Raw genomic sequence first — 23,092 nt, forward strand, 5'->3', positions numbered from 1 at the left:
ATAGTTGAATCTGAGTGATAAATATGTGGGGGTTCAGTGTACTATTCCTCCCTTTTTCTGTGTATCTTTTTTTATAAGAAAATTTTAATCATCTTTATTTTCAAACATCTTACTAAATGAAGAAATCATCCCTTATATAAAGAAAATTATACAAGAAAATTTATAAAGTAACTTTAAAATAAATTGATTTTAAAAAGAAAAATAAAAAAGCTTAAACACATAAGAATGTTGTTATTTAATATATGCAAAAGCTCAAGAATATGATGATAAACAGAGATAACGATTTCTGGCTATAAGATCTCTCTGAGATAAACATTCATTTTAACATTCTTGGAAAGACAAGTCACTAGAAGCCACAGATTCTATGAAAACACCCAGTGACTATTCGTAAGTAGGAAGATTGAAAGGCAAACCTCTATTCAGCAAGCATCACTATTTATCATCACTTCATCCTTGAAGTCCCCTAAAGATGAGTCATTTTCCACCCTTGACTGCTTTCAAAAATACTGTTACTATAATTCTATTCAGATGGTTTCTAACTTAATAAACCTAGTATTTCAAAATGTACTTATGTTTCTAATAAAACAGAAGAAAATTTTTAAAAACCTGCAAATTCTCAACATGTCAATCAAAAGAAACTGTTTTGGTATATTAGCAGCAATTAGAAAAAAAAAAAATTAAGAAATCATTCTGAACAAGAACACAAAAGGAAACCCAAGTTTGTTTTTAACTTTTATACTATATTTGTACTATGATATTGGTTATTTGGAATATGAAATAAAATTTCTCTAAAGAACATTATTAAACTTTCTACTGATCAGAAGTTCTTCAACATAAATTGTAGCTAAATCATTAATTTAATGGCTCAAAGAAATAACAATCTAATTTATAACTCAAGATATCCAGCAATATGTCTCCCCAACCCTCAACAGAGAGAATAGATTCCCATATTTTAGACCAGCCTAGAGTGGACACCCCAAAACTACAACACCAAAGACAGCAGTAAACACTGAAGTCCCATGGAAGAATGTCAGGGAAATACTTCCTCACCTTCAAAGAATGAGAAGATTAATTTGTCTCCAACAACTCCCAGATAGATTTTATTTCTGCCCAAGCCCTCCTAGGCAGCAAGGAATTTAAGAGTTTTATGATGGCTTAAAAACAAACAATCAAACAAAACGGAGGCTGAGCAGTGAAGCAACAGAGGGTTAAAAAATGAGACTGCTTCAAAGGCTTTCTACAGCAGGAGCTAGAAAAACTGGCAGCAAGAGGTCCCCAAATGGGATCGCCATGGAGTGAGATAATGAACAAAAGGCAGCAGGCACCTGCAGCTACAGAAGGGATACTCAGAACCAAAGGAAGGTCCAAGCTTAAGGGACAACAAATGACCACAGTGGTAGTAGAAGACCTCACAGCTACCTCTGCAAAGCCACTGAATTCCTTGTCGTTAGAAACAAAAATTCATTTTTAATGGTCATTAACAATGTAGTAGATTTAGTAGGAAGCTCTGAAATATACAGTATGGCATTTATCTGTATAACGCTTTTTTTTTTTTTTTTTTTTTTTGCGATGGAGTTTCACTCTTGCTGTCCAAGCTGGAGTGCAATGATACGATCTCAGCTCACTGCAACCTACACTTTCCGGGTTCAAGCGATTCTCCTGCCTGAGCCTCCCAAGTGCTGAGATTACTACAGGCATGTGCCACCACACCCAGTTATTTTTTTTTTATTTTTAGAAGAAATCGGGTTTTGCCATGTTAGCCAGGCTGGTCTTGAACTCCTGACCTAAGATGATCTGCCTGCCTTGGCCTCCCAAAGTGCTGGGATTACAGGCATGAGCCACCACGCCTGGCCAATCTGTATAAAGCTTTTAAAAGATTTCTCAATCTGAACTTTAGTCCAACCAATTCTTTGTTTCCCAACTGATCTCTTCTGCCTCTACACTCAAGCCAAACTCAATTCCCACACACCTTGTGCTCTCTCGGCCTCTGAACTTTTTTGCTCACGCTGTTAACACTACCAACAATGTCAAATCTAAAATTCTCCCTATCCCCCAACCCTTGCCTCCACAAAGGAATTCCTTATTCCCCACTCCCCACACTTCTCATACCCATTCCCACAACTCCTTTACAGCATGTAGGCCTGTAACATTTTCTACCTCATACCAGTATCTTGCTCCTCAAAAACACCATTAGGTCCTGACTGCTTTGTCCATAACTGATTACATCCTTTTACATCTATGCCTGCTTTAGTACCCTGCACAGACTAGGCACTAAATAAACAAAAAATTTTAAGAGCATAATTTTCCATTTATTTGGCAAAGGAAACCACTAGGCATATTAGGGTATCTACCTATATTTATGCATCTGTGTATGAAGAGTGTGTATGTTTGTACAGAAGGAGAAAATGCCAATTTATAAACAAACGAAATTTTTGAACAGAGTCCCTCAGAAGAACTGATGAAGAGGTCCTGAAGAATATCATCAACTCATGTAAAATCTAGAAACGAAGCGTGTTAAAAGGGAAAACCTATTACTATGACAGGCTATATACAAAGGGTGTTGGTTGGTCATATTTTAATGAAATTCCTCTTCCAGGCAGGTAGACAAATACAAACATCACAAATAACTGAAGTCTCTGGCTGCCCAACTGAAACAGCATCTCCCTCAGGAAGGAGACAATCTGAAGATAACTAATGCAAGTGTATGAATATGCCAAATCATTATTCAGCATTCTATATACCTGGAAAACAATCTGAAAATCTACCAGCATACATCTGTGCTTTAAAATTATAACAAGCTATATCTTTCAAAGACGAAACACACGTCCATGAATTCTGGAAAAAACGCAATTCAGATTTTACTAATGCAAATTTTTTTTTTTTTTTTTTGAGACCGAGTTTCACTTTTGTTACCCAGGCTGGAGTGCAACACGATCTAGGCTCACCGCAACCTCCGCCTCCTGGGTTCAGGCAATTCTCCTGCCTCAGCCTCCTCAGTAGCTGAGATTACAGGCACGTGCCACCATGCCCAGCTAATTTTTTGTATTTTTAGTAGAGACAGGGTTTCACATGTTGACCAGGATGGTCTCGATCTCCTGACCTCATGATCCACCTGCCTCGGCCTCCCAAAGTGCTGGGATTACAGGCCTGAGCCACCGCGCCCGGCATGTAAATAGTTTTTACGAGGGAAAAACAAAGTAGGAAAGTGGCAAACGTTAACCTCATTATTCAAACAGAAAGCAATGTTAGATAGATTATGGACACTATGTGCCCATAATCTACCATCAGTTTCCAATAAAACTCTAGACTAACAATTAAATAGGCAGTAAATGCACTGAGAAAAGAAAGTGATAATTATTTATGAGTTCTCTAAGAACACAGTATGCCATACTTTTCTCTTCTGCTAACATTGCATTTGGAAAATGAGAAAATAGTCTACCTGTAACTCAGCAGCACTTGGCAAAGTCTCTCACGCAAGAAATCAGCATAGAAAAATGTATAGAGAAATGGGTAGAAAGGTGAGTTTTAGTCTGAGTTCAGTATCTACCAGCTACGTGAATAGAAAGCAAGTTATTTAAGTTCCAGGAACCTCTCAGTTCCCTTAACAGAGATGGCGTCTACGCTATCTCCTTCCCAGAGTTAAGAATTGAAAGCATCAGGCCAAGTGCAGTGGCTCAAGCTTGGGATCTGAGCTCTTTGGGAGGCCCAAGGCAGGCTGATCCCTTCAGCCCAGGAGTTTGAAACCAGCCTGAGCAACATGGCAAAACCTCATCTTTACAAAAACCAGAAAAATTAGTCAGGCATGGTGGTGCATGCTTATAGTCCCAGCTACTCAGGAGGCTAAGCCCGGGGAGGTCAAGGCTACAGTAAGCAGTGATCATGCCACTGCACTTCAGCCAGGGAGACGGTGAGACCCTGTCTCCAATAAAAGAAAAAAAGGAGTGAAAATGCCAATATATTCAAGGAAAGTGTTCTTAAGTTTCCTTGGGCCTTGTACCCCTTTGAGAATCTGATGAAAGTGATCTCTCCCTTGCCCACCCCCTGAAAATGCACATTCACACAAAATTAAGGTAGAATTTGAGAAGGCCTGAAGACCCCAGAAGCCAGAGCCTATCATAGAGCTGGAATGCAGTAAGATACTCAGTAACTACTGAATGAAGTAGAGGAAAACAAGAACTGGAAAAACTGGTATATTCACAGTTAGTTAAATAACTATATAAAGAGTACTGATTGACCAACATGACCAGCAGTATAAACTGTGTGACTTTTTCTAAATGAGAATTTGGCATCGTGTATCAAAAACTACCTTAAATATGTTTATACCCTTTGATTCAGTAATTCAATTTCTAAGAATTTATCATAACAACATATTCAGAGATGCACTGGAAATACTTCAGTGCAAGGAGAGCCAAAAGCATTGTTATTTCTGGTTTTTTTTGAGACGGAGTTTCGCTGTTGTTACCCAGGCTGGAGTGTGATGGCACGATCTCGGCTCACCGCAACCTCTGCCTTCTGGGTTCAAGCAATTCTCCTGCCTCAGCCTCCCAAGTAGCTGGGACTACAGGCGCGCACCACCATGTCCAGCTAATTTTTGTATTTTTAGTAGAGACGGGGTTTCACCTTGTTGACCAGGATGGTCTCAATCTCTTGACCTTGTGATCCACCCGCCTCGGCCTCCCAAAATGCTGGGATTACAGGCGTGACCCACCGCGCCTGGCCAAGCATTGTTATTTCTAATAGCAGAAAAAGAAAACCCTTTAAAGGATAGAAGGATCAAAATATACAGCTAGAAAATGGCTGGGGTGGGGAATCACAGTATCCAAGTTACACAGTAAGATGTAGCCACATTTTTAAAAGAATAATTAACAATGTGGGGGCAAGCTCATAAAATGTCAAGAGAAAAAAAGCAGAATAAAAACTAATCATATATAATTTACTAAATGAGTTAGAATGTGCTTAAAACAGTGTCTGGCACATAATAAGCACTATATAAGGATATGTTAAATAAACTTTAAAAAAATCATATATATAATGAACTCAATTTTCACGTTTTAAAACAATGTGGATAAACAGAAAGACAGGACTAGAGAAAACACAACAAAATGTTAATGGTAATCCAGATTTATATTTTCCTATAGTTCCTAAATTGTGTATTTGAACTTGTATCACTGTTAAAATCAGAAAAATGTATATGCAAATATGTTCCATTAAAAAACAAAAACAGAGATGTCAATCTGAAGGAGAACAATGTTACCAATGGTTTGAATAAAAACTTGCAAAAAGCCCATATTTATCAAATCTACAGTTAGTACAAGTTACAAGAAATCAGTAATAAGAATTGACAAATTTCAGATTCAAACTATTTGCTCTGGCTAAAACACTTTGGTTGAAACCAACAGGACAAAATATTGTACAAAGTTCCCAGACTTCCACTTAAACAAGAGAGATTTAACCACAAGTATGTTTCCTCTCTCTCTCTTAAAACCCATTAAAATGTCAGTGAAGGAATAAAAAGGATATTAAGTCCACAAAGACAAAAAGAAGAGCAGACAGTGGGGAAAAGATTTTTTGTTGTTGTTTTTTTTTGAGACAATTTCGCTCTTGTCACCCAGGCTGGAGTGCAATCATACGATCTTGGCTCACTGTGACCTCCGCCTCCTGGTTTCAAGCAATTCTCCTGCCTCAGCCTCCCAAATGTGGGATTACAGGCACCCGCCACCATGTCTAGCTAATTTTTGTACTTTTTGGTAGAGACAGGGTTTCCCCATGTTGGCCAGGCTGGTCTAGAACTCCTCACCTCAGGTGATCCACCCACCTCAGCCTCCCAAAGTGCTGGGATTACAGGTGTGAGCCACCACACCTGGCTGTGAGGAAAAGATTTAAACAAATTTTTCGAAAATGGAAAACAGCTGTAAGATGACAAACTACTAATAAACCAGGAGAAAACCTAACAGGAGAGTGATGCCTGTAAGGGAGGGAATTGGTGTCACAGAACCGAAGAGACACTCAGGACTTGGAAGCCCTACAGATCCCAAAAGCTAGGGGGACAGATACAGGACTAAACACAATGGGAATTATACTAAAATATTGCATAAGTACGTGGAGGGGCTGTATGGCCAGGTACCCTCCTCTACCCTTCATACAGCTAGACACATACTGTACCCTCACCTTAACCCTGTAATAGACCAGTGGCACCTTCCTCTAGAAAACTTAAACCAGAGAGGCTCCAGAATCAGGGACAGCAGGAACAGCAGAAGCTAGAGACTGAAAACAGCATGGGGGGATTACCTGAAGTAAATATCTTCAGGATAAATGAGTAAACCTGCCATTCCCCCAGTCCTTTTTCCTCACCCTTTAGCAATCCAGGCCTAAATCCCCCAGGCAGATATCTGGAGGTAAATACTGCATAGTGAAGATAAGAACAGTCAAGATTGAGAATCACTAAACTAAAAATATATAAGCCTCTAAACAGCCCTTGGCATCTCTCCATATCTGCAGTACTCTCAACTTACCAATTAATTCTAAAGAAAAAATACTTGCAAAATAATTTCAGCCCTCAGTTAAGTTGGGAAATTTAAGGAAGAAAATTCAAGGGAAGATCAATAAAATAAACAGAAGGAAGGAGTCCTGTAGAAGTCACTGATATTTCCACAATTAATAACCTTCATTATACTGCAGGAATTCTCAAATGGGGAAAGGAGCAGGATGGGTGAATGGTGATCTCTTCTGGTTAAGAATTACTATTCCAGATCATCTAATGTTCATAATGAACCAATTATCATAACAACAAGTAGGCACAAACTGTCCAGGTACTAGACAATTTCTTAAAAGCATACTATGTCTTAATAGCTAAGAGTTCAATGGTAAACAAGAGTGCTACTATAATAGGCTAGTGTAGCAGCTTGGGGATAAATCAGTCTATAATCAATAAACTAACATTTCATAATGGCAAATACAAAATCCAGTTGTATACAAACCCATACTATGTGCTATTAGTATTCTTAATTACCATTTTTAAAATATAAGCTATATACCAGGTACTTTGATAAATGCTCTGTATGCATTCTCACATTTAAACCTGACGCTTCTATCAAATACATATTATTTCCTACACTTCACACATAAGCAATACAAGATCAAAGAAGTTGAATAATGTGCCCATGACCACAGAGGTAAGCAGGCGCCGACCTGAATGCATCAAGTCCCTCTTACTCTAAAGCACATGTTCTTTCCACACTATCATGACAAGGTTCCAAGAGGTACCCTCTAAAATTGGAGGGTGATGAAATCAAACCAGGTTCAAAGATGCCCAATCTAAGTGTGCCCTTCTATATTTAATGTATTTTCTTAAAATGGTCTCAATTTAGCATTTTTGTCTAGTGCTAGAATATAATATTAGCAAGAAAAAAGTTGTGTATAAAATCTTAAGTGAGAAGCACTGTTTATTAGAGTTAGACTATCATTAGTTCCTTAAAATAGTCTCTTTAGTAATCTTCATTTTACAAAACGGTACCAATCCATGGAGCCTGACACAATCTACTAGGTTAAAAAAAAGATGCGGAGTTGCTATAAAGGTTTCTCCCAGCACCACAAGGCCATCGCCATGGTGAAGCTGAGCAAAGAGGCCAAGCAGAGGCTGCAGCAGCTCTTCAAGGAGGGCCAGTTTGCTACGCGCTGGGGCTTCAACCCTCTTGTGATTTACCTGGGATTTAAGAGAGGTGCAGATCCTGGAATGCCTGAACCAACTGTTTTGAGCCTACTTTGGGGATAAAGGATTATTTGGTCTTCTGGATTTGGAAGCAATTAGCAGACAGCACAGAAAATGTATGCTCTGGCTCGGATAAGAGATGGGACATTGTTCGGTCGCCAGTTGGATGGCACAAGTCTCGTCACAGATGAATCTGTAGCAGAGTGGAACCTGTATTAACTTATGATAGAATGTATCAGAATAAATGTTTTTAACAATGTTAAAAAAAAAAAAAAGATGTGTGTGTATGCATATGTAAACATGTATGTATGTGTATGTACGGTTTTTTCTGGTTTCACACTTCCAAAATTTTGTTTTATTTGAATATGCCTTCAGAAGAATCTTTAAAAGTCAAATATTTAAGAGATGAAAGATTAACAATATATGGTAAATATTTCTATAGCTCACAAGAGACATAATGTTCCAGTTTCTATTACATTATTGGTATGCTATGATACACCAGAAGTAAATCACTTTGTCTCTGGGCTTCTGGGAGAGAGAACTGGATGACACAATCTCTAAGGTGTATTCTATTTTTTAAATGTTTGGTTATTGTAAGTGACAACCTAGAATACTTTTCAAAGCATGATCAACTTTATCTTTTTTTTTTTTTTTTTTGAGACAGAGTGTCGCTCTTGTTACCCAGGCTGGAGTGCAATAGCGCGATCTCGGCTCACTGCAACCTCCGCCTCCTGGGTTCAAGCAATTCTCCTGCCTCAGCCTCCTGAGTAGCTGGGCTTACAGGCACGCGCCACCATGCCCAGCTAATTTTTTGTATTTTTGGTAGAGACGGGGTTTCACCACGTTGACCAGGATGGTCTCGATCTCTCGACCTCGTGATCCACCTGCCTCGGCCTCCCAAAGTGCTGGGATTACAGGCTTGAGCCACCGCGCCCGGCCAACTTTATCTTTGATCATAGCAAGCAAAGGGCTACAGTAGAGGGAGAAGATAAATCTAATCAGCATTTACTATTTCAACTAGACCACTTAATTTAGCAGCTTCTTTAGAGGCATATCTATGCTGGGCGTGGAAACTTGGTAAAACCCCTAGGAATCACCAACTCTCAGGGAGTAACACTTGGCTAGCTCTTTCTTTAATCTAAAGGTGCTTAGCTTAGTCTGAAAAGAAAATAAATTCCACTTCTCTACCCATGAAAACCATCTTCCTCTATCTAAATAATCTCTCCATCTCAGCCTCTAGGAACTAATAAAAGGGAGTTTAAGATTGCTGAATAAGTACTCTTCTTTAGTAAATATGGGTGAGGATCTCAAAAACTAATGAAATCTGTACACAGTAACAAATTAGGATTCAGGAGTTCTGCCTATTCTCTCTTATTGGTTCCTCTTTAATAAATTAGAAATGTACACCAAATATGAAAAAAGACAAAGTAGATGTTTACATATAATACAAAGTCTCAAAGATCACATTTTGTAGTTTCAGTTTTCTCCTTATTTGTGACTAAATACTTAAATTACCTAATTAAAACATAAGCCTCAAAGGTATGTTTACGCTGATTCATAAAATTACAGGCCACGCCACTGTGGTTTACATTTACAACCTAATTTTATAATTAAGCCCCGAAGACTATAAATGGGGAAATGGGGGAGGAAGAAGAATGTAAATATATGCCATATACCTATTTTCAACAACAACTCATTAAAAACAAGAAAATTTAACAATAAAAATTAAAGTAACATTATCTTTAAAATCTCATTGACATTCTTCTCCCCAAAGTGCTTAAATAATAATATCTTTAGTACTAAAAATACCTGAAGTCAGTTACTATTCATCTTACATATGAAGATAATGAAATTAAAACTGCAGTAAAGAATTTTATCAAAATGAATACAGTACCAAAAAAAAAAAAAAAAAAAAGAGGAGGATTAAAATCCAAAGCTCCTGTTTACAGGATCCATGATGTATTCAAAAACCAAGACATCTAATCAAAGATCCTGCAAAAATTCAATTACTCAAGCTTCTGCTCACCATGCTAAAAATGCCTATCCAGGAAATACACTCTCTGATAAACTTTACAGAGAAAAATGGAAAGTATAAACACACTCAAAGGATCTGATAGATACCTACATAATAACTAGATAAGGAGAAGTTTTACCCCCAAATTTAACAAGTCTTCTACTTAAAATTTAAACATCCTATAGGTATTAACAGGATAAACTAATACAACACTGATAAATATATGGTAAGCCTATAGTACAAGTTTGAATTTGAAGCTTTACACAAGAATTTTAAGTATCCACGCATCCCATTACAGCCTCAGACTTCCATAAATTACTTTGCTAAGTATCTATGAAGGTCTTCCCAGGCCACAAGGGTCTAATAAATAGGGGGTTTACTAGATAACAGTTTTCAGAAGGAAATATGTTAAGGAAATACAATTTTATTAACAATCATCTATTTTATTATCTTATAAATATTCAAAGTAAATCTTTGTTAATTACTAACATACTTTCTTAAATGTAATACACTTCATTTACAAATTAAAACACATTTTAGAGTCTAAAGCAATGGTTCTCAACTGATGGCAATTAACAATGTCTGGAGACTTTTTTGGTTTTCACAAATGGAAGGTGCTACTGGCATCTGGGGAGTACAGGCCAGGGACTCTGCTAAATATCCTATAATGTACATGACAGCCCACACAACAAAGAATCATCCAACCCCAGTGTGAATAGTGCCAAAATTAAGAAACCCTTGCCTACAATCTGAATTGCATTGTAAGGACTACTAAGGTTTACTTACCTTTAAATTTAATATCCAGACCACTAAATTCCAATTCAACCCCTTGAAGTGCTTCTCCCAGAGTTTCATGGTAATGACTGATACTTTTTTTTGACCCCACACAGAATGGAAGTGAAAAGTACTTATATGTTTCTTGACGATTATGGTAGGGCCCAACAGTATTCATCCATAAGACAACTTCCTCTTTATCTTGATACTGAAACAAAAAAAGCAAACAATAATTAAAAACAGAAAACTAATTCAAATTAAGGGAATATTTGTTATGTGTTCTAAACAAAAGTGCTTTGTCTCTGTTCAGGAAGCTATAAAAGAAAATACTGGAAGCTTAATCTGATGATGAATGTCTACATCTTAAAAATGAAACTTAGTGAATTTTAGAATTACATCCAGATTGTCGTCTCAGACAGAAACACCTTTTCCAAACTTTGTTTTATAGAGACAGTGTTCAAATCTAATAGTTCATAAGAGTATTTCTATTATTTACATATATACTATCAAATAATGGCAAATTTGCAACCATCATGATTTACCATGCTAACATGGACAAGGAAAGAGGAAACAAAATCAGTAGTTTATCCAGAATCTCATGTTAATCAATAAGTTAAAAAAAAAAAAAAAAAGGAAGAAGCCTAACGTTGCCAGCAAGCATGAATAAAATTTTATCTCCTTGTGAGACTTTCACACAGCCACTGGTCAAAATACTACAGAGGGCAGAAATGACCCATACAAAGAAGACTACTATAGAACCTTCACAAGTCCATTCAAGCCAACATTCTATCTTGTTAGCAGGCTGAAAGATATGCATAATATACATATTTCTTTGAATAAGTAATTACGGCACTATACATCAGTGAATATCATACATAGCTAAATCTGAAGTGTGGTCCAATTATGACTTTAGGTAGTTTCAAGGTCCAAGTGGGAGGTCTGTCAAAGATTTTTAAGATCTCTACAAGTTTAAAGTTCCAATGATTCTATGGAAACCAATTACCATGGTAATTTTAAAACTAGTGATTCTAATTACCAACATAAAGACAACACTGGATGCATTTAAATCAACTAACAGTACAGATGTCAATTCACTGAACCATTACTTACTAAAGTACCTAGCATGTCAAACAATTGTGTTTATAACTGAAGATACAGCTTTGAACAAGATGTGTTCCCTGCCCTACTGGGGGAAAGATGGGCACTGAACAAGCAGTAATAATAAGGTAGGTTGCTATGGAGCATATAATGGAGGAAGCAATCCAACTAGCCCACTATGAAATCCTTATCTCCAGCCCTCCATCTAAAACTAGTTAATAAATAAACTTTTTCAATCAAAACCTAACATCTCCGAAACCAAACTCAGCTACCCAAATTCACTTCCCCCAGCTATGTTTTTCTAATAGTGCTACCATTCTCTCAGACATGGAGACTCAAACCCCAAAACCCTCTGCACTCTATGGAACCCAAAAACATTAACTCATACATTCTTACCCAAAATATCTGCCTTTTTCTTTTGATTCACACAACTACTGCCCTAAGACTTAGACCTAGTCATCTCATGTTCAAATATAAATGCCTGATTGTTCAAATACACCTAGGTCATTAAGGAAATAACAAATGATCTCACCTTTTGAATACCTATGTGACAGGTACACCAAGCATCATGTTAGGTATTAAGAACATAAAGGTAAGTAAACTAGTGTCCGTTTCCTTAAGTTCACAATCCACAGTGGAATCAGACAAGTAAATGATTAACAAAGAAAAAATAAGTATTATAATTAAGGTAATAAAGGGCTATTATGGCAACAATAAAGGAATGATTAAATTCACTTTGTCAGAGAAGGTCAGGATGAATAACAATCTGGAAAATCACAAGCTGTTTCAAGGGAGTTCAGAAAAACTGCAGATAATCTTCATGTAGGAAGTAATGTATCAAAGGTCTAAATATTAATGTATCTGTATCTCCTCATTCACTACTGTTCTTTTTATTTGGAGAGATTGACAAATATACGTGTGTCCCCACTCTTTCATCCAATGATCATGGTCACACAGCACTAATCAACCAAGGTATTCCTTTCTGCTGAACATAGATATTGCCTCAGAGTTCTCAAAACAGTGCTCTAACCAACCACTACCAACTAACCAGAGTTGGTATTAGAATTAAAACTTGTTCATGGCTGGGTGCGGTAACTCATGCCTGTAATCCCAGCACCCTGGGATGCCGAGGAGAGTGGATCACTTAAGGTCAGGAGTTCAAGACCAGCCTGGCCAACATGGTAAAACCCCATCTCTACTAAAAATACAAAAATTAGCTGGGTGTAGCACATGCCTGGAATCCCAGCTATCTGGGTGGCTGACACCGGAGAATCACTTGAACCTGAGAGCTGGAGGCTGGAAGGAGCTGAGATAGCCCTAGTGCACTCCAGTCTGGGTGACAGAGCAAGACTCTGTCTTAAAAAAAAAAAAAAAAAAAAAAAAAAAAAAGAACCTATTCACCAATGCAAATACATATTTAATAAATTTGATGAGAAAATACTGAAGAAATACTGAAATGTAAAGTTCACTGGCAATTTAATAAAAGAAGTTTGAAGTATGTGAACTGATTGGTATGTAAACTGACTGCAAGAGTACCTTTTCAGAAAAGTAAGAAAGGGGAGGTAATATAATTCTTCTATTTAAGAGCAGAATGTTGAATGAGACGACCTATTAAAGGGCACCTTGCCATTAATTCTGCTGAGTCTGCAGAAATGTTATAAATGTAACTTGTGAAAATAAGCACAAAATACTTTTTCTAAAAATTCCAATACTTTTCCTTTAAAAATAGACAAAATTTTAAAAAATAAATACCTTTAAAAATAGGGCATCCATTTATTTTATACAAATTGAAACATAAACAATTTAGGATTAAAATAATTTAAGGGTCCTGGTTGATGTTAAACCACATATTCTGAAGTCACTCATTTTAAACATTTAGGAACTCTTAACAGAGTGGTAGAGTTGTGATGTGATGCCAGTACTGAAACAAAATTTATACCACTTTATAGTCTTAAGATTCTTTGCAGAAAGAGGACTGAAACAGTAATTAGAAATATACATATTGAGAGTTTAGGATGAATAGTAAAGCAAAAATAATGCTCTTTTTCTTTTATGTTGCTCCATATTATGCAGACTGTGTTTAATACAACGAACTTAAAATGTTTACTTTTCATTGCAGCCCTTGTTTGTCCCTGAGAATACGTGCTTTCAAGACAAGATAAAGAGTTCTTTCTCAAGGAAAAATGTTTAAAATATTTTGAAATTAGGAAATACCAAAAGACTTCACACAACTTCTGATGGAGAAAACAAAACAAATTTTACCTTTCCTTTCCCTAAAGCTCTGACAACGCCCTTGAGCTCCACAGTCTGCGAGAAGAGAGTGCCAGGCCCAGAAGAAGGTGGGGTGGAGTCACAGAAGCACAGCAGTGAATCAGGGGATCCCTAAGCATGATAATAATTCCTTCCATCTGAGGCTTCCCTGGGAAATGGCCAAGTGAGAGGAGGCCAATTCAGGATACCTGCATTCTTCACCTACTTATTTTCCAGCTCTCAGAAGAATCTCACTGCTACACTTAAGTCGTCCACTCTGGCCAAAACGGTTTATGATACTGTTTCCCTCCCCTTTTCTGCTTCATCTTCTTTCTTTTGTCATTCCCCCAAATTTGGAATGCTCTCCTTTTCTCCACTTAGCCAAATTCTACTCATCCTTCCAAACTGCTCAAATCCTCCATTTTCAAATCCTCAGGTAAAGCCTTAACTGATCAAACCCTAAAATGCATGTCTCACCATTTTTGTAATAATAACATCACTAGCTTACAATAGGTACATATTATGAGCTAGGTATAGTTTTAAGGTCTTTACATGAACATTTAAATAATCACCTCAAAACTCCATAAAATAGGTTCCATTATTTCCCCCATTTCAGAGACAAGAAAAAGACAACTAAAAACTAAAGAACAGAGATGTTAAATAATTTGTCCCATAACATATAACTGATCAGCATCAAGTTTAAAAGGCTAGGACTATATTTTTGCTAATCCCTAGTCAGCTTCATTCATTAAAGAGCAAAAAATTAAATCAAAAGGAAATATGAAAACAGTGCAGGTGTACAAAGCAACTAAAGACAGTCCTGAAAACTGAGTAACTTTTCCACATGAGCCTTTAATCTGCCTGAAAGAAAATAACCTAACAAGCTATTCACACTCTACTCTCAAAAGGAATAACCTTTATTCTCAAGAAGTCACTAATGTTAGCCCTTCTTATTTAAATACTGTTTATGTGTTGGGGGGTATCAAAGTTTTCCTTCTTGACAGAGGTCATGAATTAATTTTTCTCAAGAGAAAAGCTTTAGAAGATAATATTGCTGACACAGTCATGTGAAATATGAATAAGAAATCACAATTTACATAGACAGGCAAAGGACTGAGGATTCAGAAGAAGCACCCAAATGCCACCCTTCATTTTCATACAAAGGGGGAAAATGTATGTGTTTACTTCAAAATAAATGTTCCATAAATTGTAATTTGAAAGCCTTTTAATTATTCATTAAAACATACATCAGAATTCTAATACAAATAAATTAGAAGTGTATTTTTGAATAGTCTCTTGAGATAACTATGCTCTCTCAAAAATATTTTTGTCCCTAAATAAATTTTCAGTCTATCATTGAGTAGAGCTGAAACTAGGACAACGAATTATGGCATTTAACAATCTACATTAGAGAACTCACAAATTCACTTGTAGTAAACAGCTTATACTCTTTATAAATCTTCAATAAGTTTTAAGAGTTCCTATATTCCCAACAGAGACAAAGACAGAAGGTTGCCATTTGCCAAAGTAAATCAAACAAAACATTTCTGAAATCACTCAGTGATATAATAGCATTTATGAGGCAGAGGCTGAAAAAACAATTCTAGGCATCGGATCCGACCAACATTAGAAGTCCCAAGATTACCAGAAGTACACTGGACCACAGAGAAATAGAAAATTTTAGCCTAAGTAGGATCCCCAAATCAAAACAGGCATCCCAAGACTATGCATCTTAAATGAATAATGGCCTGAGTTTGTTTATTGTGCTTGTACCTTGCATATCCTTGTCACTAGTGGCTCCCTAATTATTCAAGTCATTCAACAAGCACTGATCAAATATCATTTGTGCCAAGCACAGTGCTTGGGTATGTAACAGACCCCCCCCAAAAAAAAAAAAAGAAATTGACTTTGTGATCTTAAGGAAACAGAACCCACAAAAATTCAAGGCTGCAGTGCAAACCATAAAATGTTCTCTAAGATTCCTGCAACCCTAAGGTGCTGGGTTTTGGTGCTAACATCTTTACACATTATTACTATGGAAGTACATGTACATGACAGGTAGAAAGACAAGATTAGAGATCAGGAAGCTCTGATTTTTTCTGTAGCCTTAAGCAAGTCTCTGGACCTGTACAGGCCATTATGAAAATGAAGTGTTCTGGATTAAATTATCAAGTCTTTCTAGTTCTAAAATTCTACGATTCTCAATCTGAAATTGTTTTTAATGGAGTCCTGTGGAATCTTAGGAGACAATCTAACTCTAGATGCTTCCAAGTGCTTTAATTTTCAGAAAACCAAAGAAGCATAAACACACCTTTCACTCACTCTAAAGAAGGCTATGTCCCTTCAGTCACTTATTAAAAGCCTATCTTCCACGAAAGTGTTAATTTTCATTTCAAACAACTTGTCTGTAATGCATATATAATTCAACTTTTAAAAATTAAAAGGGACACATCGTTACATATTCTAGATATGTACATACGGACCCTATTAAGTCAATAACAGAATTCCTTTTCAACACCCTCCAGAGAATATTAAAATAACCTTGTATAAATAAGAACATAAAAAAATATATGGATCAGATGGCCACCTAAATCCTAATTCAGTAGGTACAGTAAGAGAAATCAGGGGATTTGAAGAACGAGCATAGGACAAGCTACATAATTTGTGGGGCCCAGTACAGAATAAAAATACAGAGCTCCTTGTTCAAAAATTTAAAACTTCAAGCAGCAGTGCATTAAAACAAGCTCTCACACAGTCTTGTGTGACTGTGACTATTCAGGGCATGTGCTCACGAAGTCAACCCTCTCTCCTTAATGCTAATCCAAACATCTCAGTAACAACCCATTATGGAGCCAGACTCATCCCAGCACTTAGGCAGTTAAGCACTTAAAAATCAATATGGAGAACCGCTCAATTTAATACCTAGTGCTTTACTATCTTATTTTTAATGAAAAGAGGAGTAGAGCATATGGCGGCTCACAGTATAAAAAGACTATCAACTCAGAATGCCTAGGTTCAAATCCCACCTCTACTCTGACCAGCTACATGGTCTCAGCAGGTGACCTCACCTCTCTAGATTCACTTTCCCCATCTAAAAAAAGGGCATATTACTCACCTCATAGGTTATTAACAGATAAATTAATATGTGTAAAGTACTTAGAACAGTGCACAGCTGGCCAGGCATGGTGGCTCACGCTTGTAATCCCAACACTTTGGGAGGCCAAGGCAGGTGGATCACCTGAGGTCAGGAATTCAAGACCAGCCTGGCCAACACGGTGAAACCTCATCTCTACTAAAAACACAATAATTAGCCAGGCGTGATGATGAGCACCTGTAATCCCAGCTGCTCAGGAGGCTGAGGCAAGAGAATTGCTTGAAACCAGGAGGTGGAGGTTGCAGTGAGCTGAGATCATGCCATTGCACTCCAGCCTGGGTGACAAGAGCGAAACTCCATCTCAAAAAAAAAAAAAAAAAAAAAAAAGAACAGTGTATAGCCCATATTGCTACAAAAGACATACTACCTATTACCTTTATCTAGAAACAATCTTCACAGGCAATCAATCTAAAAGGCAAGCTTTAGCTTCTAGAAGTTATTTTTTTGATAACTCAATTCTACGTATATTTACTAAACACCTACTCAGCAACTTCCCTATAGCAATGTCTCCTCTTCCTTTAGTAGTATTCTCTTTACTGGCTACTTTTGCTTCCTTGAGAGAAAAAAATAAAAATAAAAATAAATAAAAGTCACTTGACCATAGCCTTTTCAGTACTGTTATCTGGCTAAGGTGGATACCTAGTTTTTGAGAAATATTTTCAAGAAACTTAGAAAAAGCAAAAGATTTTGGCTAATAGTGAAAAGCAATATAAATGACACACTTGAATTTTATGCTTATATTTAAATGCTATTCTTCCTATGACTTTTTTTTATCTCTTAAAAATAGGTATTTGGCCAGGCACAGTTGCTCGTGCCTGTAATCCCAGCACTCTGGGGGGCCAAGGCAGGGAGATCACTTGAAGCCAGGAGTTTTGAGTTCAAGATCAGCTGGGCCAAAACGGTAAAACCCTGTTTCTACTAAAAATACAAAAATTAGCCAGGTGTGGTAGTGCATGCCTGTAATTCTAGCTACCTGGCTGAGGCATGAGAATTGCTTGAGCCCACGAGGCAGAGGTTGCAGTGAAGTGAGAGAGCACCACTGCACTCCAGCCTGGGCAACAGAGTGAAACTCTGTCTCAAAAATAAACAAATAAATAAGAGTTATTTAATAATGGGTAACCAAGTGAGGGCAGTTCAATGTAGACATGAAGTAATACGGATTCTAAATTTCTTGTCTACCATCTCATATATACCATATTCTCTTTTGTGGCAGTGAACAAAAACCTTTTATCAAATATCTTATATTCAACTACTAGAATAAAAAATTAAAATAGTCCTAGAAATAAAACTTCATTGAAATTACATTTTAAATTTGTAAATTATTCGAAAGCCTTTATATACATTCAATTTGTGAAATTTTTATTGTTTCCCTATTTAAAGCAGTGTCAGTCACTAGATGAAAAAGAACACAGTACTTTTTTGTCACTAACATACATGGTTAGAATACAGTACTCTTTCAAGCTTATATGCCTGTATCATGGAACTACACAGTGACAGAGTTCTGAGTTTCATATGGTAACTTTTCTTAAGTGTTTTTTTAAACTGGAAATATATTAGTAATAATACCATTAACCAAAAGGATGGATGCCCATTGGAAATTGTAAAATAATCAAAACACCCAAATCTATACATGGTCCCTGTATACTATGTGAAACAGACACAGTTCTTAAATTTTGAGATAGAAGACAATTTCTATCCTACAGAAGGAACAAAAAGAAATAGTTTCTGAGCTATTTAACCTCCCAACAAAATTATCCTAGGTGAAAAATCACAAGTACAGCACAAAAACATGTGACCAATTCAAGATCTGTGTCTCTAAACAAATATATATGTACACAGGTAAGAAGTTTCTGGCTGTGACTGAAGGTAGAACAGCCAAAAGTTTAGAGCTTGTATTAGCTAAAATAAGAGCCCAGCTAGCCAAGTGATCAGCGGAAAATTTTGTTGAGTACAAATAAAATCTGGTCCATTAAATAGATAAGGACGATTGCTTCATTTTCTCACTTACCAGCAATCATACAAGACTCCCTCAGATCTTTCTTAGTACAAACACAACCTCTTACGGAACTCGTATCGTTAATGGCAAAGATATTTTAAAAATTACTCATCAAGCAAATTCTCAATTTACCTGACTTTCCTGCCTTGCTCAAGTCTGCCGTTCTGAAAACCAGAGTTACAGCCCTAAGTGAAAGCCACTTGAGGAGTCGTTAACATGCACGCTTTGATGTGAGAATGCCAATTAAATAAAGTGCCAATCAACTTTAGGCCAAAGGGTCTGTTGCTGGCCCTGACCTGAAGACTGGGAAACGTTAAGACCCTTTACTGTCAGAGATGCCCTAGTTAGAAACTACCAGGATGGGGGGCCTCACCTGGGTGCTGGAAGGTGAGGAGAAAGTTACAAGGCCTAAGAATTGAATGCGTGTAGGTTGGGTGCACTTACAAGTGTAAACTGCTCTTCGGCTCAAGTTTATTAATGTGCCCCACCCAGAGCATTAATCCGGTTTGGGCAGAAGCGGCCGAAAAAAGCCAAAGAGGACCTTAGAGTCTAAGACATTTCCTGGTTAGTGGCTGCCGGGTAACCGTGATCTATCCATCTTACCCAGCGCCGTAGCCCTCAGTAGCCAAACAGCAGTCTTCCTCCCCGGGGGGCAAAGGCCCCCAGCGCAGCCTGCCCGTGGCCCTGCTCCCGCGGCGGGTGAACCCCGACCCTTCCAGGCTTCCCAGACTCTGGGGTGCGGCGCCACTGAGGCCCAGACCGGCGGAAGGAGGCCCGGGCACTCGGGAGCGGAGCCTTGTCCCGGGAGCGCACGGAAATGCCTTCTCCACGCTCCCGGGGTTCCTGCTCCGCCAGGCCCAACCGGAAGGAGACCTCGGGCCGCCGCGGGGCTCCGCTGGGCCGCCCGGCCCCCCAGGCTGCGCCGGGCCTGCCTCCGTGTACAACTAGGGAGAGAACCCGGGGCGGCCGCGCCGGCCGGGGCGCCTCACCGTGTGTTCGTGCTCATCCGCCCGGGCCCGGGGCAGCAGCAGCAGCAATAGCGCAGCGGCCGCCGCCACGCCAGGAGCGCCAGGCAGCGGCCTCATCCTCCGCGCCCCCACCGGCCCGGCGCCGGCCCACCGACTCCTCCTCCGCCGCCGCCTCCGCCGCGGCCGATTCGCATCCACGGGGCGCGGACAGACGCACGGGGCCCGAGCCCAGCCGCTACCTCCTCCGCCGCCGCCGCCGTCGCCGTCACCGCCCGCTCCTGCGCCTCCCCCGCCCCCCGCGCCGCCTCAGCCTCTTCCTCTGACTCGGCCACGTCATCCGGCCACCCCGGCACGCGCCGGAAGTGCCTCGCCACGCTGGGCCGCAACCGCCGCCGAGCCGAGGGAGGGCCACGCAACCGCCGCCCGCGCGCCGGCTGCCGCTTGGCTACCCGGAGCCGCGGCGCGACCGGCCTGGCGAGCCCTGGGGCGGGCGCGGAGCAGGCTGGGCCTCCACGCAGTGGCCTGGCCGGCAGCACCCGGACGAAGCCGGGCCGCTTCCCTGCCGCGTCGCGGTGCTTCAGGTTGTGTAACCTTGGCCAAAACGCTTAGCTCTCCCTGGCTGCCATGAGGCCGATCGTCTGACCTGCCGCCTCCGTAACTTGAGGGATCCGATCAAATAACCCTTTCTAGGCGTTTGTCTGCCGCTGTGAATGAATCACGGGCTCCTGTAATCATCTAATCATTGTTAGGAGAGCTTGTTAAACTCGTGCAGGGTTAGATAAGTGATTTAAAGTCACTGGATACCTAAGCGATCCGTACTATTTAATAAATGCTAAGCTAGCTTGCCATTCCTGTTCGTTTTGTGTGTTAACTACTTCTGGGTCTCCCCTTACCGGTCATAAATACCTCGGAGTGTAAGCTCCTCGGAGCAGAAACCCTGTTTCCATTATTTCCTATGCCTAGAACAGTGCCAGATCCATAAAAGACTAAAAAAAAAAAAAAAAAAAAAATCAAATACACAAATATGGCACCGCCATTTACACAATCCTCTAAGCCAAAAATCCGGAACTTGTCAGATTGTCTCTTCTTCTCGGCCATCAGCAATCAACAAGTTCTAGCATTTGGTCTCTTAAAAGTGGTTCAAGAGTTTATTTTTCCTCTCCTTCCTCTGCCAGTACCAACCAGTCTTCCATATCACTGTGTATTGAAAGAGTCTCCCAAGAGGATCTCCGCCACTGATGTTCCTTCCCTGTTTATCATCCCCAACAGGTGCCAGAGTGATCTTTCTAAAAAGAAACCAGATTATATCGCTCACTCCCTTGCTTAAAACACTTCTTGAATATTAGGTAAATAAATCATGGAATCACCACGAAGGTTTTCATCTGCCAGACACTATCCTGAACGATATTGGCTCATTAAATTCTCACAAAAACCCCATGCAGCAGGTACGGCGAAAATGTTCATGTTACAGATGACGTGGCTGAAGCGCAGAGAGCTTGAGTGTCTTGCGGAAAGACCAGACCCACTCAGTCTGGCTCCATAATTGGTCCTTTTGCTGCTAATGATCTACCAGCTACACAACCACTTTTAAAAAATGAAATAGGTAAGTACTGGCATGGAATGATAACCAAGAGGTACAGTTAAATTTTTAAGTTGAAGAAAGTAGAATTTAATTTCATTTTAAATGGCAATATGTTAGTCTACCCATAGAAAACAATCTGAAAAATTATGACAAACCATTGAGTGGTTAACTTTCTACTTTGTACATGCCTATAAATGTTCGGTTGTTTTTATAGTGAGCATGTGATAACTATGTAATCAGAGAAAAACAGTTACCTGCTAAAGGATAAAGTCCAAATTTTTGCCTGTTAACATGCACCTGCACAATCAGATCCTAATTTATCTCCCTAACTTTACTTTCCACCAATCTCTATGCTCTGCCTTCACCCATATATATTTTTACACCTCTGTGCCTTTTGCTCTTTATACTCCCTTTATCTGGAATGCCCTGCTTCGCCTTGTGCATTAGATATTATCCTTTCAGACCTAGCTGATGATCACTTCCTCAGTAAAACCTTGCATGATCTTTGGGAAATGGAGCATTCTTTCTTTGGGACTTCAAGCATTTGGCATGTTGTGTTGTAATTATTCACATTTTCTTTTCTGTACTGCATTCCGACCTTTTTGATTGCCGGGACTATCATTTGTTTGTCTTTATAATCTGTCCCAGCTGCTGACATAGTGCTTGTCACATCATAGGTATTCAACTCTGCTGAATGAATGAAGACATTAACAAGTGAAAAGCCAAATAGCATAGCAGGATTTGAAGAATGCTTTCTAGATAGTAAGAAACATCACAAGGCAGTATATGATTAATTGTTGAATGAATCATACACCAGTAATTGCTGTAGAAATCAGAGGAGGCATCTTATACATTTTGGTATATCCTCCCAAGCACCAAGCAGGGTGACTTGCTCATAGTGGAAGCTCAGTCAATTCTGTGAATGAATAATCACTGCTCTTGAATGAAGTGATGATGGGCAATAGAAGAACAAGCCGTGTTTAAGATGGATGTGTAGTTTCTTACGCATCTATTGCCAGCCTGCACAGATTTGAGGTAGTATGCATGTGGGGGGTGTTTTGGGGAGGACTAGGTTGGCAAATGCCTGGAGTTAGGGAGGACACAAGAAGGAGTGTGAAGTATTCAACTGGGGAGGATAGACTTAAAACCAGGACATTTTACACACACAACAGAAAACAGGCATGACAGTGTCCAAAAAGGAACACAAAATGTGGCCAACAAATGGTCAGCAGGCAGTAAAAGCACTGGGCAATGAGAGAACTGGAAAGAAATCCTATTTCAGAGGAGTCTTTGGGAAAGTTTAATATCTTAAGAGCAGGTAGAGCCATTAATTCAACGATTATTTTTCAAGCATCTACTATGGACCAGGAACTCTGCTAGGTACTAGGGGAAGTATGCTGATCAATGGCATTAGATGCTACAAGTCTGACAACAGCAGGTGTGGAAAGAAGGAAAAAGAGATAAAGTAACTGATTAGAGTCAAAGAAGTATGGCTTCAAAGATCCTTGGAGCCTGATGACCTCAACAAGACAAAACAGTCAAGTCTCA

At 39.1% G+C, this 23,092-nt stretch overlaps 2 protein-coding genes across 2 annotated transcripts in view; one reads left to right on the forward strand and one right to left on the reverse strand.

Annotated features, from left to right (window-relative positions):
• Positions 1-20,269, reverse strand: part of TM9SF3 (transmembrane 9 superfamily member 3) — a 69,432-nt gene extending 49,163 nt beyond the window's left edge. Inside the window, exons 1-2 of the mRNA XM_003922347.4 lie at positions 19,984-20,269; positions 10,509-10,704 (exon numbers count right to left, since the gene is read on the reverse strand). Coding sequence (XP_003922396.2) covers positions 10,509-10,704; positions 19,984-20,079 — 292 coding nt within the window. The 5' untranslated portion in view covers positions 20,080-20,269. The remainder of the gene's footprint in view (positions 1-10,508; positions 10,705-19,983) is intronic.
• On the forward strand, positions 7,569-7,983 carry LOC120362565 (mitochondrial import receptor subunit TOM7 homolog). Its single transcript, XM_039465379.2, has one exon. The coding sequence runs from the start codon at positions 7,604-7,606 to the stop codon at positions 7,769-7,771; it is 168 nt and encodes a 55-aa protein (XP_039321313.1). The 5' UTR covers positions 7,569-7,603; the 3' UTR covers positions 7,772-7,983.
• Positions 20,270-23,092: the final 2,823 nt, after the last annotated feature.

Source organism: Saimiri boliviensis, chromosome 12, assembly GCF_048565385.1.
Source record: "Saimiri boliviensis isolate mSaiBol1 chromosome 12, mSaiBol1.pri, whole genome shotgun sequence".
NCBI classification, from domain to species: domain Eukaryota; kingdom Metazoa; phylum Chordata; class Mammalia; order Primates; family Cebidae; genus Saimiri; species Saimiri boliviensis.